At 41.8% G+C, this 20,330-nt stretch overlaps 1 protein-coding gene across 1 annotated transcript in view; it reads right to left on the bottom strand.

Annotated features, from left to right (window-relative positions):
- Positions 1–18,699, bottom strand: part of LOC119409153 (GDNF family receptor alpha-4) — a gene marked incomplete at its 5' end in the record, with an annotated part of 82,209 nt that extends 63,510 nt beyond the window's left edge. Inside the window, 2 exons of the mRNA XM_037676017.1 lie at positions 2,300–2,371; positions 18,402–18,699. Of these exons, the coding sequence (XP_037531945.1) occupies positions 2,300–2,371; positions 18,402–18,699 (370 nt within the window). The remainder of the gene's footprint in view (positions 1–2,299; positions 2,372–18,401) is intronic.
- Between the last annotated feature and the right edge of the window lie 1,631 nt (positions 18,700–20,330).

The raw sequence follows: 20,330 nt of genomic DNA, 5'->3' as shown, positions 1-20,330 counted from the left end.
TATATATATATATATATATATATATTTATATATATATATATTGTGTTACATTTTTATATTTTTAGTGTGTTTTTCTTAAGCATGCTTTGCACTGAAAAAAGGAGTGGCTCAATCTCATTGTACTTGCGTATAATGACAATAAAGGCATTCTAATTCCTATTCTGATTTGTTTTGGACACTCGGGAGAAAATAGGAGCTGAGATGTAAACTGATCACTATGTGGTAGTGAGCTGGATCAGATTGAGAGTGAAGATGCCGTACAGACCTGGTAGACCCATATTTATAGGGGTTCTGGGTTTTGTCCTGTTTTTCTCTGTTTCCTCATGTTTTCATTCATCCCTCAGTGCTCCTCCTTGTGTCGTCACTTATTTCACCTGTGTTCAATGTTATTCACCGCAGTTGCCTGTTATTTGTCCTTGTTTGTGTGTGTGTATGTATCCAGCTCCTTTGTGTCTTGTGATTTGTCTCTGGATTGTCCTTCTATGGTGTCGTGGTCTGTCTTCCATTCTAGTTCTCCAGTCTCTGTGAGTTTAGCTGCCCTATCAGTATTTTGTTTTGGGAAGTGGTGGCACAGAGGTTAGAGAAGATGGGTCTGTGATCAGAAAGTCACAAGTTCAACTCCCGGTACCGTCAACATCAAAAATATGGGTGGAAAAAGTGAAAAACCCACACATGCCTCCACCCTCATTTGCTCCACTCTGGACCCCTGAGCAAGGCCCTTAACCCCCACCATCTCCTCCCAAAAACAGGTCTCTCTTGAAATGAGTTCTCGTGACTCAATGAGACTACCTGTATAAATGAAAGGTACATGAAAAATTGTTGTTATTGGTGAATAAATATTTTGGACTTTTTACTCCAGCCTCTTGTCATCTTCCTGCACGTGGATTCAACACACCAGACAGCAGATCATGATAGAGTCCGGAGACTAAACTGAACCCAGTAGGAAAATGATAGTCCTGTTTGAGTTCCTGGCTCGAGAGGCAGACAAGACTGCCTGATGGGTCAAGGAGGAGGAGGAGAAAGGAAAGACTCCAATTCACGAGACCCTTCTGGCTATCAAACCTGGGTCCTCTGCTTATCCATCTCCCCTCCCCTCACTGCTGTGCCCCACTGCTGCACCTCACCATCCACCCCCTCTCCAGGTCTGGTGCAACGAGAGGAGAGGTTGGGGGCAGCCCTGCCCTCACTTGAGGAGGAGCGGCAGAAAATGTTGCTGGGTGCGTGAGAGGTACCCATGCCCCCGCTTGCCAGAGAGGCAGTCCACCCCTCTCTCGTCAGAGGTTCTGTGGAAAATTTTGCTGGTGGAGAGGTACCTGCGATCACCAGAGGAGCAGTCCAGCCCTTGCTCGCTGGAAGAGCAATGGGAGATTTTGCTGGGGAGAGGTACCCATATCCCCACTTGCCAGATGGGCGATTGGGCTCTTGCTCTATGGAGGACGACCCCTGTCTCTGCTTGTCAGCATGCTGTGGAAAGGACGACCTCGGCTCTGCACCGCCAGCTGCAGACCCATCTCCTGTCTCGGCAGCTGCATCCTCCTGGGACTTCTTGGCACCTGCACCCTCCTGGGTCTCCTCGCCCTACTGGGACTATTCAGTGAAACACTCCTGGCTCTCTCATCCATCCTGCAAGGGGGTCCAGGCAGATTCCTCTCACCTGTCCTGCAAGGGGGTCCAGGCAAACTCCTCTCACTCCTGTCCTCCTGAGGGTTCCAAAGCTATAGACCTCCTGGTCCTCACATCTGCAGAGTTTCTGATCCCCATTGCTGAAGAGCTTCTGATCCCCGCTCCTGAAGAGCTTCTGATCCCCACTGCTGCAGAGCTCCTGGTCCCCTCACCTGCTGCAGAGCTCCTGGTCCCCTCACCTACTGCATACCTTTTGGTTCCCACTAGTGCATACCTTCAGTTGTTCAAACAGCTTTCAACAACAGGTATGCCATTAATGTTGTACAACTTTTTTTTTAACTTCAAAATGTCCGAAACATTGCTTTAAGAGGCTACATATTGAGTTTCTATCTCAACACAAAAGTCTTTTCAGGAAGTTGGGATGGCGCAAGTTGATCCCAAACATTAGTGCAAACTCAACCAGTACCTGTAAATCTTGTTCAATGTTGAGCAAGAACATTTTATCTTTATGTCATTAGTAAGGGCTTGATACGCGGGAGAAAAAAAATCCTAAATTTCTTTTAATGATATCTTAAAAATTGGCTTCAAATGTTCTTGCTTTTAAAATGAATGAGTAAAAATTCAAATTAAAACTTATCTCCTCTCTGGTGATGCAGAGACAAACTAAGGGGCTTACCTGACACCAAGGAGGCCATCCGGGTGTCTGTCAACGAGTCGTCATATGGAGATATTTCCAGTTCGTCCTTCCCTGTAGAAACAGATCAAACATTGATAAACACATACGTGATCATTTACAAAGTAAACCTTGGAGTTTTGCATGTCGCTGTTGTCCATTGTTGTCATCATTCTTTGTTGAAATCAGGTCGCTCTTGTAAATGAGTCCTCGAGGCTCAATGGGTTTTACCTGTCTAAATAAAGGTTGAAAAAACACAGTGTTTAAAAAATATTCATATAGCTTGAAGATTACTACGCTTAAGTCATAATGCAACAGCAAATTATTTTAACACAATTTCATGTGAGCAGTAGTTTTGAATTAAAATTTAACAAGGCCAGCCTACAGAAATATTTTCCAGCAAAGGTAAAGGATAATAATAATAATAATAATGTCATCACAATGTCAGCACTGTATGTTTCCATACAATGGCGAAATTAGTCTCTGCATTTAACCCATCCACCACCAGGCGGTGCAGTGGGCAGCTATTGAAAGCGCCGGGAGGCTTTTGGGGATGAGGTGTGCTGCCCAAAGACACCACGTGATGTGCAGTGACTGGAGATCGAACCTGGAACTTTTGGGTCCCAAGCCGGCTGCCCTGCCTCTACACATATATATCCTTTACATATTTTATTTTATATACAAAATGAATCATTGTGACTTTAATTACTGTAAAAGTGGGAAAAGCTCTGTCATCTAAAATGAAGCACTGTCATTTGTTAAAAAGCTGCACTGGCTTAAATGAACTATCATAAATTGGATAAAAATTGCATTATCTAAAATGAACTACTATGAGTTTACTTGGTGAAGAAAAAGTTTTGCAGCCCTGAATGGATTACCATAATTTGTTTATGTCAGGGGCAGCATGGTGGCGGAACTGGTAGAGCTGCTGCCTCTCAGCGAACAGGTCCCTGGTTCAAACCCCGGTCCAGGGGCCTTCTGGGTGGAGTTTGCATGTTCTCTCTGTGCATGCGTGGGTTTTCTCCGGGTACTCCGGTTTCCTCCCACAGTCCAAAAACATGCATGTTAGGCTGATTGGTAACTCTAAATTGTCCCTAGGTGTGAGTGAGAGAGTGAATGGTTGTTTGTCTCGTTTGTCTCTATGTGGCCCTGTGATGGACTTGCGATCCGTCCAGGGTGTACCCCGCCCCTCGCACAGTGATTGCTGGATATGGGCACCAGCGACCCCCGTGACCCAAAATGGAATAAACGGGTAAAGATAATGGATGGATGGATGTTTATGTCAGAAGTGGTGGTTTTGGAGTGGAACCCACGACTGCACCACTGGGTTCAACTCTAAAAAACACTGTTTTCTGACAGTTTAGGGTTACCAGCATGTCCGGAAAACAAAAATTCCCTGAGTTTTCCCTTAGAAAATCCTCAAATTCTAGAAGATATTTCAGTCACATGAAACACTCAGACTCAGTCACATTCAGAGATGAGCATAGGTATACTGTGATCTATACGTGCATACAGTAATCATTCCTAATATATATATATCTTTTTTTAACTAAATTTAGAGTTATTGTTTATCATCATAAAAAATAATGAATCTGTTTGTTCTTGTTTAATCCTGTTTAATCCATACTAGATGTCATCCCTTCATCACATTAATGAGCCATGGCTTACTTCTTTACATGTTGACTGTTTCAGCTCGATTACTACCTTGCTTCACACTACAAAGGTGCATCTAAGGTTGGTGGCTTCAACCCCACCTTGTCACCTCAGTTCATTTAGAAATCGCATCAAAGCAGCCAGAGGGCATCTTGCCCTGGTGTAACAGGCTATTGTATACCCCCACTCCAGACTATACCTGGGGTTAAATGGACCTAGGCTAGACTAAACCCCGGGTATACTATGGTATAAATTGGCCAGGGGTATTAACCTCTCAGGCCAAATTATACCCTCATAATATCAGCAGCATTGAGTCATATACACAAGAATTATCTATTTTTTCAATGATGTATTGAGGGGGGGGGGGGTGCATATTATCAGCATTGTCAGCATTATCAGGTAAGTTAAAAGAGAAAGCCAACTGACTTGAATCTAAAAACTCTAAACATTTGGCCTGAGGGGTAGATATTGGCCTAGGCCAGATTATGAGTATATAGATGGATATATTCTGTCCGGGAGGGGTATAGTCTGGCCTAAATCAAACTATGCTCAGGTTTTAGCTGTGCATGGGTTAATTTGGCCTGTTACACCAGGTTTAAATGTTTTATGAAAGTGTCTCTCCAGCTACAGTAGTTGCCAAGAGTCAGAGCCCAGCAAGAAACTGTCAACCCTCCTGCAGTCCTTGGGTCAAAATGACCCGTGAAGTTCCAGTATTTAAATTGAGACCTGGGGCATCATTTAACCAAAGGACAGCAGAAGGGTTAACTCACATCCTCTGTCTGGACTGCAATGGGAAAAATAAACTGACCACATTCAGACTTTATGGTTATGTCACAACTGTATGGAAGTAAAACAAACAAACAAACAAAATAATAATGATCCAGAAAGTGAGATCCATTTTTTAAACTAAAAGCAGAGAAAAAAAAAAACATTGTTTAATAGAAAGATCAAGAATGTTAACATTAACCACGTCTGATATCAAATTACTCAGACATTTCATCACAGATCATTGATAAGATGTCAGACATAATTAAATTTCCGTTATCGCTAAGCTGCTCTAAGGCAAAGGAAATGATCCTGCGATGTCTTCACTTATCTGTCTGAATTCAGCTGAAACGGGATTTTCTGTACTCAACTACTTCTTACCAGCTCATTAAGAGAAAGAGACCTCCTGATCTGCAGAGCAGGGAGGTTTCACAGATTAAGAAAATAATGTGCTCATTCTAAATATTACACTAATTTTGTTTTTATGTGTAGTAGTTATCCCCCTCTTATGAGAATACCTACAAAGACATAGATTTCAGTTTGGACCTAAACTGTGGGTAACAATATTTCTGTTACTATAAATGTACAATTTCACAAAGCCAACATTTTTCAGTCAGGTCATCTGTCCAGAAGACCTGACTGAAAAATGTTGGATTGTATACCTGGATTATTGAGCATGGACTTTGTTAATGTCACAAAGCATTTTACACAAGGGGATTAAATTTAGACTAAAATAATTTGGATGAAGAATTATTGAGCTCTATTTATTCCTCATGTTGAACGGCAACCTTGTTATGTGATTATGATTAAAGTGGAAAATTTATCCCTGTAATCTGCAAATTACGTGAATTATGTGAAGATAAATTAGTCTCAAAAGTAGTTGCACAAGCGTACAAGATTCACAAATGAATAACAGTTTTTTTCAAATATAAGGTACACATTTCAAACTGCACAAGTAGGAATATTCTGTGCAAACAAATTGTTCAATACATGTGCACAAATCATCTGCTGTGGATAAATCAGCTTGCCTTTAACTTTTACTTTACTTTACTAATTTATTTACCAAAGGGCTTCATCAATCTGAGGAGCTGCAAACAAACGGTTTCCTCAATTAGCAGTATACTCCTATAGTGGACCAACCAGTTTGCTGGTGATAAGATGATTTCTGTGGGATGTCCACTCCCCTGTCAACTCCTCCCAGGCAGCCCCAGCCAAAGTGGTTCAAGATTTCAAGGTTCATGCTCAATAATCCAGGTAAACAATCCAACAATGTTCAGTCAGGTCATACTACTCAACTACTTCTTACCAGCTCATTAAGAGAAAGAGACCTCCTGCATTTGCAGAGAGGTCTCACATAATGTGCTTGTTCTAAAATCCCATCCATCCATCCATTATCTTCACCTGCTTCTTCCTTTTCGAGTCGCAGGGGTTGCTGTTGCCCATGTCCAGCCATCACAGTGCGAGAGGCAGGGGACACCCTGGACAGGTCTCCAGTCCATCACAGGGACACATGGAGACAAATGAGACAAACAACCATTCACTCACTCACTCATATCTAAGGACAATTTAGAGTTACCAATCAGCCTAACATGCATGTTTTTGGTCTGTGGGAGGAAACCGGAGTACCCGGAGAAAACCTATGCAAGCACGGAGAGAACATGAAAATTCCACCCAGAAAGGTCCCTGGACCGGGATTTGAACCAGGGTAACCTGCTCACTGAGAGGCAACAGCTATGCCAGTTGTGCCACCATGCTGCCCTCGCTCTAAAATATTACACCAATTTTGTTTATATGTGTAGAAAGTACTGTAAAGGTAAAAAGGTTCATCTAAGACAGGAGCTGAAAAACAAAGATAATCTGAGTCAGGAAGACTACTGATGTGTTACCCTAGGCAAATGCACGAGGCTCAGGCTCAGACCGAGGAAACATCTGACAGATCCATTGGACCGGAGTCACAGCAGAGAGGAGCTCAGGAATAATAAATGGTATTAACACTGAGTTTATTTAAAAGGAAACATCAACAATGAATCTTTATGAGCTGCAACACCACACCATGTTTCCATGCAGGAATGTAATCTTTGGATTTATTTTAATGGAATTAAAGGCCTAACAGTCCATGAAGGGACATCACCTTTCATGCCAGGGTTTTAAACTAAAAAAAATTCAAGTAGAATAAATGGACTTGTAGCTAATTTGACCAAACTTTAAACTAAAAGTTACACACCATGTTGCATGTTTCACAAGATCTGTTATAGTAGTTTAGAGTAAAGTATGAAGATGACTCCCAGCTACTACCACTTCAAATTTCAGTAGCTGTTAAAGTGACTGGGTTTTAGCTATTATATTTGGTCACTTGAATTAGCTGTGGTGGCCATCTTGAATTGGGTTGATTCCTAAAATTGTAGGTGTACAGAAAATAATTACTTTCTGCAAGTTTCAATAAAATGTTCCACATCTGTAGAGCCAATCTATGTCCCCAAGAGTCAGTGTGGCCAGGGACCTTCCCTTGCCTGCTGCCCGGCATCCATCACACCCGACCTTGACAGACCTCCCCACAGGTGGTGGGCCCACATGATGGTGGCTTCCTTTCCTTTCTTCAGGCTTGCCTTGGCTGAGCCCCAGGAGCCAAAGCTCAACCACCAGACACTCGCCATCGAGCTCACCACAGGTCTGGCTCCAGGGACGTGCCCAGGTTTCCCTTTTCTGGGCAAGATTTCCTGATGTGACTGTTGCTTTACTATCAAGAGTTTTGAATCACTCTTAATCTGATCCTTATTCTGAGGCCTATTTGCCAAGGGAGACCCTACCAAGCGCTAATGCCCCAGACAGCATAGCACCCTTGGACCCTAGAGGTACTCAAACCCCTCCACCATGTTAAGGAGGCAATTGTGCGAAAGGGTCTGACACCATGGTTCTTGACTGGAAAGGGGTGGAATGGCCCCTTCTGGTTGAGGGAGAGTGTTTGCCTGAGGTGGAGAAGTTCAAGTATCTGAGCATCTTGTTAACGAGTGATGGAAGGATGTAGCGGGAGATGGATCAATGGATTGGGGCCTCATCCTCAGTAATGAGAGCATTGCTTGGGTATGTTGTGGTAAAGAGAGAGCTGAGTCAAAAGGCAAAGCTCTCATTTTACTGGTCTGTCTACGTTCCAAGTCCCACCTATGGTCATGAGGTTTGGATTATGACCAGAAGAACAAGACAAGCAGCCGAAAAATTTTCAGGGTGGCCAGGCTTTGCCTTAGAGATGGTGAGAAGCTCTGTCATTCGGGGGGTGCTCGGAGTAGAGCCACTGCTCCACCGCATCAAAAGGAGTCAGTTGAGATGGTTCGGGCATCTGATTAGGATGCCTCCTAGACAATTAGACCCTTAGAGGTTTTCCAGGCATGTCCCACTGGTAGGAGACCCCGGGGAAGACCCAGAAGTCACTGGAGAGATTTTGTATCTCCTCTGGCTGGGAAGACTTCCGAGTCCCCCAGAACAAGCTGAAACGTGTCACTGCGGAGAGGGATGTCTGGGTTACTTTCCTGGACCTTGTTGGGTATACTCCAATAGTTATTGCCACAGTTTCAGACAAAAAAGTGGACAATTCATTGTGCTTAGAGTTGAGATGGTCTCTCAGTTACCATCACACTAAATCTTAGATTAAAATCTGTGACGCTGATTGACTTAAACACATTTATGTGCTTATCGCTGGCTGTGGTGGCTATCTTGGATTTTGTTAGTCCCAAAATTAAATCAGTTGTAGTACTGTAGTATTATGTATGTAGTATTTTACCTTGGTAGTTTGATTTTATTGTTTTCACAAGACTTGCTTTTTATTGTTGTATATTCTTGTCTGTACTCTACATGTTGTCTGTTTAAAACAGGTCTCTCTTGAAAATGACCCCTCATGACTCAATGAGACTACCTGTATAAATGAAGGTTAAAACACATAATTTAAAAAAATATAACTGTTTGGTCACTAATCCACCCAGTTTAAAGATCCGAATCCTAACACTGAATCTGGTCTCACAAATCCAAGGTCTAAATTAACCCAGATCCTCCCGTCCTCTGGCAGACTACAGGTAAAGTTATGAAATATAGCAGAAAATCCACTAACAGAATCCACAGAAATGCTGCAGACTCAGATGAGTCAGGTTGCTGCTCTGGGTTAATAATTCACTGGATATGCTGCTGATTAAGATAAGTTGAGCCACTTCTCTGGGTTAATACACCAGGAAATGGTGCAGATTCAGGTGAGTTATATATAGATATTACTATACATTTATACATAACATACAGTTATCACAAGTACGTATCAACATGCAGATTACATCAACATGCATGTTAGGTTCACTGGAAACTCTAAATTTTTTCTAGGTGTGAGTGAGACAGTGAGTGGTTGTTTGTCTCTAAGTGCCCTTGTGATGGACTGGAGACGTCCAGGGTGTCCCCTGCCTCTTGCACAGTCACTGCTGGTGACCCGAAAAGGAAAAAGAAACAGATCTATACGAAGTTTACAAAACAACATCAGCCAAATGCTTCTATTGTCATTTAATGAACACAACTATAATAACAACTTTATTAACTCCTAAAAGGAAAAGTTACGTAAGCACTAATTAATGTTGCTCTAAGCAACTTTGTTACCACTGTGAAACCCATCAACGGTGATGAACAAGCCTTTTGGTCCTGCAAATGATGTCAACAGAACTCAGAGAACACATTCATTTGTAAATTTAATGGCAGGTGAAGTGTTTGTGTATGTAAATCCTATATGTTCCTGTAATGAAATGCTGGAGCAACTGAGCAGTGCTGAGAACTAAAGAGTGTGTAATTACACTAATGCTCCACTGACTGATAGGCCACAGGGGACGAGGAGTCTGCTGCCTACTGTTAGCCCTTTCACTAATGTGCACAGCATACCAGCGGTACACACACACCCCACAGTGACAGGGTGTGTGTCTTCCTGCTTGGAGTCGGTGGGGGGGGGGGGGGAACTATGGGGACAGTTTGATCATATCGATGTTCAAAGTGACTACTTGTTTGTTAAATGATCCAAAATCCTTCAGCAGAACAATATGTATTCAAAAGTAATTACAGCTCACAAGACACAAACAGGGCGGCACGGTGGCATAGTTGGTAGAGTTGCTGCCTCTCAGTGAGAAGGTCGCCTAGTTCAAATCCAGGCCAGGGCCCGTTCTGGGTGGAGTTTGCATGTTCTCTCCGTGCATGCGTGGGTTTTCTCCAGGTACTCCAGTTTCCTCCCACAGACCAAAAACATGCATGTTAGTCTGATTGGTAACTCTGAATGGTCCCTAGGTGTTAGTGAAAGAGTGAATGTTTGTTTGTCTCATTTGTCTCTATGTGTCCCTGTGATAGACTGGAGACCTGTCCAGGGTGTCCCTCCCCCACCTCTCGCACAGTGACTGCTAGACATGGGCACCAGTGACCCCCGTGACACAAAAAAGAAGAAGCAGGTAAAGATAATAGATGAATGGATGAATGGATGGCTGGATGGAAGACGCAGACAGATTTTAGTCTGTTTTGGCAATTGGCTAGCTTGTGCCATGTACAATGGACATAAAACAAGACCCTCTCCTTACTCAGGTCTTCTCATTAACTTAGACCTTTTTTTTAATGTATAATGCAAAGAACTCTTAAACACAGAATCGGTCTTGTGTGGTTAAATGCACATCTGTAAAACAAGTGTTATGTCGATGTCCCCCATTGCAGAGGGATTTGAATAGTTTATTTTTTGTAGTTTTGGAGATGAGTGTTTTTCTGGACTGGAGTTGAACAGGGAATGTAAGTAAACCTAAATGTTTTTGTTGTAAGATATTCAAGTGGATAGAAGTTAAACTGTGGAGAACTGAAGGAGGTTTTCTTGTTTGCCTTTTCCTTGTCTGAGGCAGCACAAAGTGACAGATTCTGGCAAGTGGCGAGAGCAATTTTATCCACAACCAGGCACAGTGGTGGAGTCAGGGGGTGGCCAGTGGTGGCCTTGGCCACCAAAGATTAGTCTTTGGATACCTCAGTTATTTGAGGAAACTATTGGGGAAAATATGTATGAGTGTATGTACCATGTGATATTTCTTTACATAATAAAGCTTATGATGATTTGTTTCCTTTTTAGGTCATTAAATGACTTTACAATGTTTAATTTCAATATTCTAATAATTTTTATATGACTATCTGTAAGTAGACAGTGGAGCGGTCATGGTTCATCATCTTTTGCTTGTTCAAAATGTTTGATTTATTCCCCAGGAGTCCTCGAGAGATGCTTGATTTCAGCGAACCATCAGCACCTCACTCTGCAGCTGTCTGGTCGCAATGGGGTGGTGGTTACTGACTGCAATCAGGAGTTTCTATAACACTAACATTCACTACTTCAGGAAGTTGGAACTCCTGTGGCAAAGGACAAGACATGAATAAGTCCTCTACTTGTAATGCATTGGCTATCTGTGGGTTTGACTGTTCTCCAAAGTGTTGTAATAAAATTGATGAAATCTACACCTGAATATTTGTGAATCAGTTTTTCCTCCAATTTGGAGCTGTGAGAAGGGTTGCTCATGTGATTGTCCACAGCCTGGGTCAGACGTCTGATCAACCTGAAATGGAAAGCTTCCAGCCCTCAACCTTGACCCTAGGATTGCAGAGAGATGAAGAGCTGGCTGCAGGGGTCTGTTATTATCACTGCTGGGATCCAATGGACTTTGGTTCCAAATTGACCAGGTGAGAATTTATACAATCAATTATTCAATCATTTTAAGCACTATAAAAACAAGATAGCCTAGTTTCCTTCCTGATTTTTTTTTTTTTTTGGGGGGGAGGGGGGTGTTGCTTTACATATATATCATATTTAAGCCATCTTGGATTTTGACATGCAACCCAATTTTTGATAGTGACCATTCTTATACCTCAGTTTTCTGAAGGAAACTTTCTTACATTTAGTTGCAGCAACACACCAAAATGGCAGTTGGTTACTCACTTGTTTTTCATGTTATCCAGTTAACAAGATAGACAGACATATATGGTGGCCGCCATCTTAGATTTTGACATGGTAACCCAATTTTTGAAAGGCAACTTTTATATGACTAGATGTCAGCAGGCACCAAAATGGAAGTCTCTCTTATTTATCATTTTATCATGCTCACAACATGCACAGACAGACAGAGTGTATTTTCAATTTTTCCTCTTTGCACTGAGATGGGGGACAATAATCACTGCAAAGCAGATCACACTTAGATGTCAGTGAATCACTTCCCCAGCAGGCCCTTCCCCACTGCTGATATCTTGGACTACTTCATTGAATTTAGATATTTTTACTCTGATATTGATGGTTTGCTGCCATTCCAGTAAAAAAGAAAAGCCAATGTTACCACATAGCTCTTTCCAAAATGGTGGCACACACTAGCATAGATTGCACTGTTCCTCTACTTCAGTGCCTTCACTGGCCACTTCATTAGGAACACCTTTTAACTGTTCCTTAGATATAGAACTTTACAAATTGATTTTTTTATGTGTGAATGTTTCTGTAAAGTGCCCTGAGACAACATTGTTGTGAATTGGCGCTATATAAATAAACTGAATTGAACTAGTTAATTGTTAACACAAACTGCTAACCAGCCAATCACATGGCAGCAATTATTTGCACAAAGGCATGTAGATGTGTTGAAGATGACTTGCTGAAGTTCAAAGCGTGCATCAAACTGTGGAAAAAAGGGGATTAGATGTCTGTTGGTGGCAGACAGTCTGGTATAATTCCAGAAACCTTCTTCTTCTTTTATATTTTCCCTCTTCAGGGGTCGCCACAGCAAGTCATCCTCCTTCATCTCTCTGTCCTCTGCATCTTCTGTCCTTACTCCAATTACCTCCATGTCCTCTCTAACTACATCCATATATCTTCTCTTTGGCCTTCCTCTTTGTCTTTTTTCTGACAGCTGCATTTCTAACATCCTTCTACCAATATACCCACTGTCCCTCCTTTGGCCATGTCCAAACCACTTCCCTCCTCTGGACATGTCCAAACCATCTCAGTCTGGCCTCTCTAACTTTATCTCCCAGTTGTTCAACCTCTTCTGTACCTCTGATGATCTCATTCCTAATCTTATCCAGCCTTGTCATTTCTGTGGAGAACCTCAACATCTTCATTTCTATCACTTTCAGTTCTGTCTCCTGTCTTTTTGTCCATGTCTCTGTCCCCAGAACATACAATATAACTGGTCTCACCACTGTCTTGCAAACTTTTCCTTTGACCTTTGCTGACACCTTTTTGGCACAAATCACTCCTGAAACTTTTCGCCATCCACTCCATCCTGTCTGAACTCTATTTTTCATCTATTTACCACACTACCCATTTTCCTGGACAGTGGACCCCAAGTACTTGAAGTACTGCACCTTTTTAACCTCTGCTCCTTGTAGCTTCACTGTTCCACCGGCCTCCATCTGATTCACGCACATGTACTCTGTCTTACTACAGCTGACTTTCATTCCTATTCTTTCAAGTGCACACCTCCACCTCTCCAAGTTCTCTTCCACCTGTTCTCTGTTCTCAACACAGATTACAATGCCATCAGAAAACATCATAGTCCATGGGGACTCCTGCCTGACCTCATCTTTTAGTTGAAACCCTCACCAGAGCAGAATCCTTGATGCAATCCCACCTCCACCTTGACATTATCTGTCACTCCTACAGCACATCTCACCACTGTCCTGTTGTCCTCATACATGTCCTGATGTCCTCATACATGTCCTGTACCAGTCTAACATATTTCTCTATCACTCCAAATTTCCTCGTGCAATACCACACCTCCTCCCTTGATATCCTGTCATATGCTTTTTCTAAATCTACAAAAATATAATAAAGTTCTTTCTTACTCTCAGTACTTCTCCATCAGTACCCTCAAATCAAAGATGGAATCTGTGGTGCTCTTTCTTGGCATAAAACCATAATTCTGCTCACAGATAGTCAACTCTCGTCTAAGTCTAGTTTCCACAACTCTCTCCCAGATCTTCATCATGTGGCTCATCAACTTAATTCCCCTGTAGTTGTTACAACTCTGTACATCACCTTTGTTCTTAAAATGGACATCAGCAACTTCTTCTTCATTTCTCAGGCATTTTCTCACCCTCACAAATGCCATTGAATTTTTGAGTCAAAAACCTCACTGCCATCTCTCCAAGACATTTCCAAAGATCAATTGATATGTCATCAGGTCCTACTGCCTTCCCATTCTTCATTCTTTTCAGAGCTTTCAGGACTACACCCTCACTAATCTTTCCCACTTCCTGGTCCACAGTTTCTATGACCTCTACTCTTCTTTCTCTTTCATTCTCTTCATTTATTAGGTCCTCAAAGTACTCCATCCATCGTCCCGTCACACTTTCCTCACTTGTTAGAACATTACAATTCCTATCTTAAACAAGCCTAACCTGCTGCACATCCTTTCTAGCCTTATCCTTCTGTCTCGCCAATCAGTACAAGTCCTCATCACCCTCTTTAGTGTCCAGCCTCCCATACAACTCATCATATAACAAAGTCCATGCTCAATAATCCAGGTATACAATCCAACATTTTTCAGTCAGTTAGCACCAACAAAACTGGTTTGTTCCACTTTGGAGAAAGCTGTTGGGGGAAGAATCAGTTTTGTGTTGTGTGTTTCCTTGACTGATGAAGCCTTCCAAATCAAAGGCAAAGCGTTTCAGTACAAAAAATGAAAATGTCCAGATGACATGACTGAAAAATGTTGAACTCATCATATACAGTGCCTTGCGAAAGTATTCGGCCCCCTTGAACTTTTCAACCTTTTGCCACGTTTCAGGCTTCAAACATAAAGATATCAAATTTTTAATTTTTTGTGAAGAATCAACAACAAGTGGGACATAATCGTGAAGTGGAATGAAATTTATTGGATGTGTCAAACTTTTTTAACAAATAAAGAACTGAAGAGTGGGGCGTGCAACATTATTCATCCCCCTTGCGTTAATACTTTGTAGCGCCACATTTTGCTGCAGTTCCAGCTGCAAGTCTCTTGAGGTATGTCTCTGTCAGTTTTGCACATGGAGAGACTGAAATTCTTGCCCATTCTTCTTTGCAAAACAGCTCGAGCTCAGTGAGGTTGGATGGAGAGCGTTTGTGAACAGCAGTCTTCAGCTCTTTCCACAGATTCTTGATTGGATTCAGGTCTGGACTTTGACTTGGCCATTCCAACAACTGGATACGTTTATTTGTGAACCATTCCATTGTAGATTTGACTTTATGTTTTGGATCATTGTCTTGTTGGAAGATAAATCTCCGTCCCAGTCTCAGGTCTCTTGCAGACTCAAACAGGTTTTCTTCCAGAACGGTCCTGTATTTGGTCCCATCCATCTTCCCATTAATTCTGACCATTTTCCCTGTCCCTGCTGATGAAAAGCAGGCCCAAACCATGATGCTGCCACCACCATGTTTGACAGTGGGGATGGTGTGTTCAGGGTGATGAGCTGTGTTACTTTTACACCAAACATAACGTTTTGCATTGTGGCCAAACAGTTGGATTTTGGTTTCATCTGACCAGAGCACCTTCTTCCACATGTTTGGTGTCTCCCAGGTGACAAACTTTAAACAACACTTTTTATGGATATTTTGGAGAAATGGCTTTCTTCTTGCCACTCTTCCATAAAGACCAGATTTGTGCAGTGTACGACTGATTGTTGTCCTATGGACAGACTCTCCCACCTCAGCTGTAAATCTCTGCAGTTCATCCAGAGTGATCATGGGCATCTTGGCTGCATCTCTGATCAGTCTTCTCCTTGTTCAAGATGAAAGTTTAGAGGGACGGCCGGGTCTTGGTAGATTTGCAGTGGTCTGATACTCCTTCCATTTCAATATGATTGCTTGCACAGTGCTCCTTGGGATGTTTAAAGCTTGGGAAATCTTTTTGTATCCAAATCCGGCTTTAAACTTCTCCACAACAGTATCTCGGACCTGCCTGGTGTGTTCCTTGGTCTTCATGATTTTATCTGCGTTTTGAACAGAACCCTGAGACTATCACAGAGCAGGTGCATTTATACAGAGACTTGATTACACACAGGTGGATTCTATTTATCATCATCAGTCATTTGGGACAACATTGGATCATTCATAGATCCTCACTGAACTTCTGGAGTGAGTTTGCTGCACTGAAAGTAAAGGGGCCCAATAATATTGCACGCCCCACTTTTCAGATTTTATTTGTTAAAAAAGTTTGACACATCCAGTACATTTCATTCCACTTCATGATTGTGTCCCACTTGTTGTTGATTCATCACAAAAAAATAAAATTTAATATTGTTATGTTTGAAGCCTGAAATGTGGCAAAAAGTTGAAAAGTTCAAGGGGGGCGAATACTTTCACAAGGCACTGTACTTTCTGCTTTGACTTTGCCATCTCCTTGCTTGCTCTACATTGCATCTCCTTATATTCCTGTCTCCTCTTTTCAGTCCTCTCACTGTCATATTTCTTCTTGGCTATTTTTTTTCTTTGAATAGCTTCCTGCACTTTACTATTCCACCACAAGGTTTCCTTATCATCCATTCTCTGTCCAGATGACACACCAAGTACCTTCCTACCTGTCTCTCTAATTACTGTTGCTGTAATAGTCCAGTCATTTGGAAGCTCTTTCTTACCACCCAGAGCCTTTAACAGCTCCTCTCTGAATTTCTCACATTCTTCCTTCTTCAGCTTCCACCATTTGGTTTTCTTCAACCAATCTCCCTCAGGTTTCCTCTTCTACACAGAATGTAGTCGACCTGAGTACTCCTTCCTCCACTCTTATAGGTCACTCTATGTTCCTCCTTCTTTAAGAATAATGTGTTAACAACAGCCATTTCCATTCTATTGGCAAAATCCACCATCTGTCCTTCCTGGTTTCTTTCCTTGACACCAAACCTACCCATCACTTCCTCATCCCCTCTGTTTCCTTCACCAAAATGTCCATTCAGGTCTGCTCTGATCATCACTCTCTCCTCCCTGGGAATAATTTCTATCACTTCATCCAAATCTTTCCAAAATGTATATTTCTCCTCCACATCACATCCAACCTGTGGAGCACAACCACTGACAACTTTTAGCATCAGAACTTCTATCTGTCTTCAGACTAAGGGTTGAATGACTACATATTTTTAAAAGTTGACTTCAACATGATAAAAGTCGAGTTGACATCGACCTAGTCGATGTGACGTCATAGGAACTCAAGACGCTATTCACACACAATTTTTTTTTATTATTTACAAAACAAAAGAACAACAAAATATTGGACCATAGACAGTATTTACCATTTAGCATACTGCAAATAAGTCACAGGAAAACCAAAACTATTATTAAGGTGCAAAATTTAGTTTTATTTTATTTAATCCACTAAACAAAATAAACCATTACGGTGGTGGTGCGCCCCCCTGTTTTTATTTTTTATTTTATTTAGTGGATTAAATAAAATAAAAAATTATCCACCACCGCACACAGTGAGCGGCGTGGACTCTCCACCAGCAGTGGATTCCATGCACGGCACATCGCTCACAGTGGTGGATTCTGTGTGGATTGCTCTCTTCAAGAATCCACCATCGTGCATGGTGTAAGGTGGTGGATTCTCCACCAGCGGTGATGCGCCCCCGTTTTGATTTTTATTTTATTTAGTGGATTAAATAAAATACAAATAAAAACAGCGGGCGCTGGTGAGATCCCACCATGGATTAAATAAAAAACTAAAACAGTGAGGCGGGCGGTGGTGGGATCCACCACAGGTGATTGAACCGTAAGAGTCATCTTTAGTGAAATACTTCCACAATTTCTACCCGTTTGGCAAGACTTGGCCTGCTCCTCGCCTTCCATCTACTAGGAAGAATCCGATTTGTAGCAAACGCCTGGTGCTGATCATGTAACTCGTGACACAATCACTGACAGTGATTCACCGTGATTTCAACGTGAAATGTATAAACTCGCGAGATGCCCTAGAATCGACTAGTTGACTAGTCTATTCAACCCCTACTTCAGACACATCACCCTATCTGACTCTTTTCATCTCTACTACATTCTTTGCCATCTCCTCCTTCAGGACCACCCCTACTCCATTTCTCTTTCTATCCACACCATGGTAAAACAGTTTGAACCCTGCTCCAATGCTGGGACCCTTGCTCCCCTTCCAACTGGTCTCTTGGACACATAAATCATCTACCTTCCTTCTCTGCATCATACAAGCCAGCTCTCTACCATTGCCTGTCATTGTCCCCACATTTAGAGTTGCAACCCACAGTCCTACATTCTTGACTTTCCTCTTCTCCCTCTGTCTCCTGACACATTTCTCTTCTCATGGTCTTCGACTAACAGTAGAACAATTTCTGCATTCACCGTTTGTCAACAGCAGCAGTGGCGGTCGTTGTTAACCCAGGCCTCGACCGATCCGATATGGTTTCACTTTGATGAACTTGCATTATAGTTTTTGGTACAAGTGTTTTACGCCGGATGCCCTTCCTGACACAACCCTCGCCATTTACCTTGACTTGGGACTGGCACAAGAGATAGACTGGCTTGTGCCTGGTCTAATTCCAGAAACCATTCAATAAAATTCTTCTGTTGGTTCTTCAGATGTTTTGTTACCAGATATAATAACTGATATCATCACCCTTTCACATTTGATCTGTAAAAGGTTGGTCAGGAACCTCATTAGTACATACATATTCTTGCCTAACTGACCTGGCAGAAGACGAACCCTCCAATAAATGCGAAGGCATCGCTCCTCTTTACGGAAGCCACGCTGGCACTTGCAGGCCAACAGTGAGGGGTGTTTGGCCAACAGGTCATCCTGCCTCTCCAGGCACTCAGAGGCCACTTGTTCCCCCAGGGTGGAGACCTCTGCATCAGCCGCACACAGCTCCAGGCCGTGGTACAGCGCCTCACACTGCGGATCAGTGGAGCACAGACGATGGGCTTCAACACAGTCGGTCACTGGAGGAGGGAAGGGAAACGTTTGAGCTGGGGAGGGCAGCACACCTGAGAAAAGACAAAATGCAAACCATTAGTTACATACAGAAGGGGCGGGGAACAAACAGAAACTAACAACATCCTGTTAGAGCAGATGGAGGCAACACATGGCCTGAGGGCCAAAAGTGGCCCTTCAACAATCACCATTCGGTCCCCAGTATCCTTTACTCAAAACAACGTTTAAATGAGTTGACAAAAACCTGCATTTTAACAATAAAACTGAGGTCTAAATTAAACATTTTGGACAAACGCATTGCAAACTTTTGGATTAAGGTACGCTAAAACCATTTTTTTAAGTTGTGTTTCCAGAACTAGACTAAACCTTTTCTTCTTCTTCTTCTTCCTGCTACTGCTCCCTTCTTCAGGGGTTGCCACAGTGAATTAACTCGCACAAAGACTTTTTTTATTTACCCTTTATTTATACAGGTAGTCTCATTGAGCCACAAGAACTCATTTTCAAGAGAGACCTGTTTAGGGAGCAGATGGGGGTTAAGGGCCTTGCTCATGGGCCCAGAGTGGGACGAATGAGGGTTGGGGCAGGTGTGGTTGCTTCACCTACCCCACCCACATTTTTGATGTTGTCGTACCGGGGCTTGAACCGGCGATCTTCCGATCACTGGCCCACCTTCTCTCACCTCTGCGCCACCATTCCCCCAAACTAGACTTAACCCTAAAGAGTCCAACAATTAAACATGCTTCTTTTTTCTTTTGCATATTTAAGTAAATAAAAAAATTGTCACAACAGCCAGTTTACGGAAAATATGTCATACTTATAACAAGTTATTTTTTTATTAAACCAGCTAACTTTGCTACAAGAAAACAAATAATAATAAGGGAATAATAAAAATGTTCAAGATACACGTTAGAGTCGACCGTGACTCCTTTAAGGTTGCTTCCTTGAAGTGGATCACTGACGTTGCAGCTGAGTAGATACAAACTCACAAAAAATGAACAAAACATACTTTACTTGTAAAAAAAATAAAATTTAAATATAAACATGCAGAATTCTGTGAGTCATATTCTTAATTGTGGAAAAATTAATTCAGTATCCCACTTGGAGACAAAAGTTAAAATGAGTATAAAATATAGCTGTTTATTATATATTTAATTGTGACTCACTGAATTTTTAGTAAAACAAATACTTTAAATTTATTTTGACTTAAAATACTTATTATGTTTTCAAAAAGATTCACCATTCTCTTCCCAGCAACTTGTCTTAAAGGTATTCCAAAGTATTTCTGTTGGATTTAAGAGTAAAATTGAACTATATGGTTGGAAGTTGGATTAATCAATTGGCTAAAAAAACAAAAAAACATTAGCATGACCTAATAACATGATTCATTTGCCTTTTCTGTTGTGGGAATAAAAACCCAATAAAATATTATTTATTATTTTATTTCATTAACCTTTATTTAATGAGGCAAAGGAGGTTTAATAAAAGCCCAAGGCCTCTCGCTTTTTCAAGGGAGGCCTGGGCCTGAAGGCAGACTAGCAGGTTTAAAGGAGGAAACCCAAGAACCCCAAGAAAACCCACGCAAACATAAGGAGAACAAACAAACTTTTATTCAGCATTGCTTTCATAAACATTAATATACAATCTAAAAAAAGTTAAATCTGGTCCTCTGGACATTCAAAAAAACA

This window comes from Nematolebias whitei, chromosome 4, assembly GCF_014905685.2.
Source record: "Nematolebias whitei isolate Nwh7 chromosome 4, NemWhi1, whole genome shotgun sequence".
NCBI lineage: Eukaryota > Metazoa > Chordata > Actinopteri > Cyprinodontiformes > Rivulidae > Nematolebias > Nematolebias whitei.
Note: the sequence above shows the minus strand (reverse complement) of the source record. Positions and strands in the feature narration are given on the sequence as shown.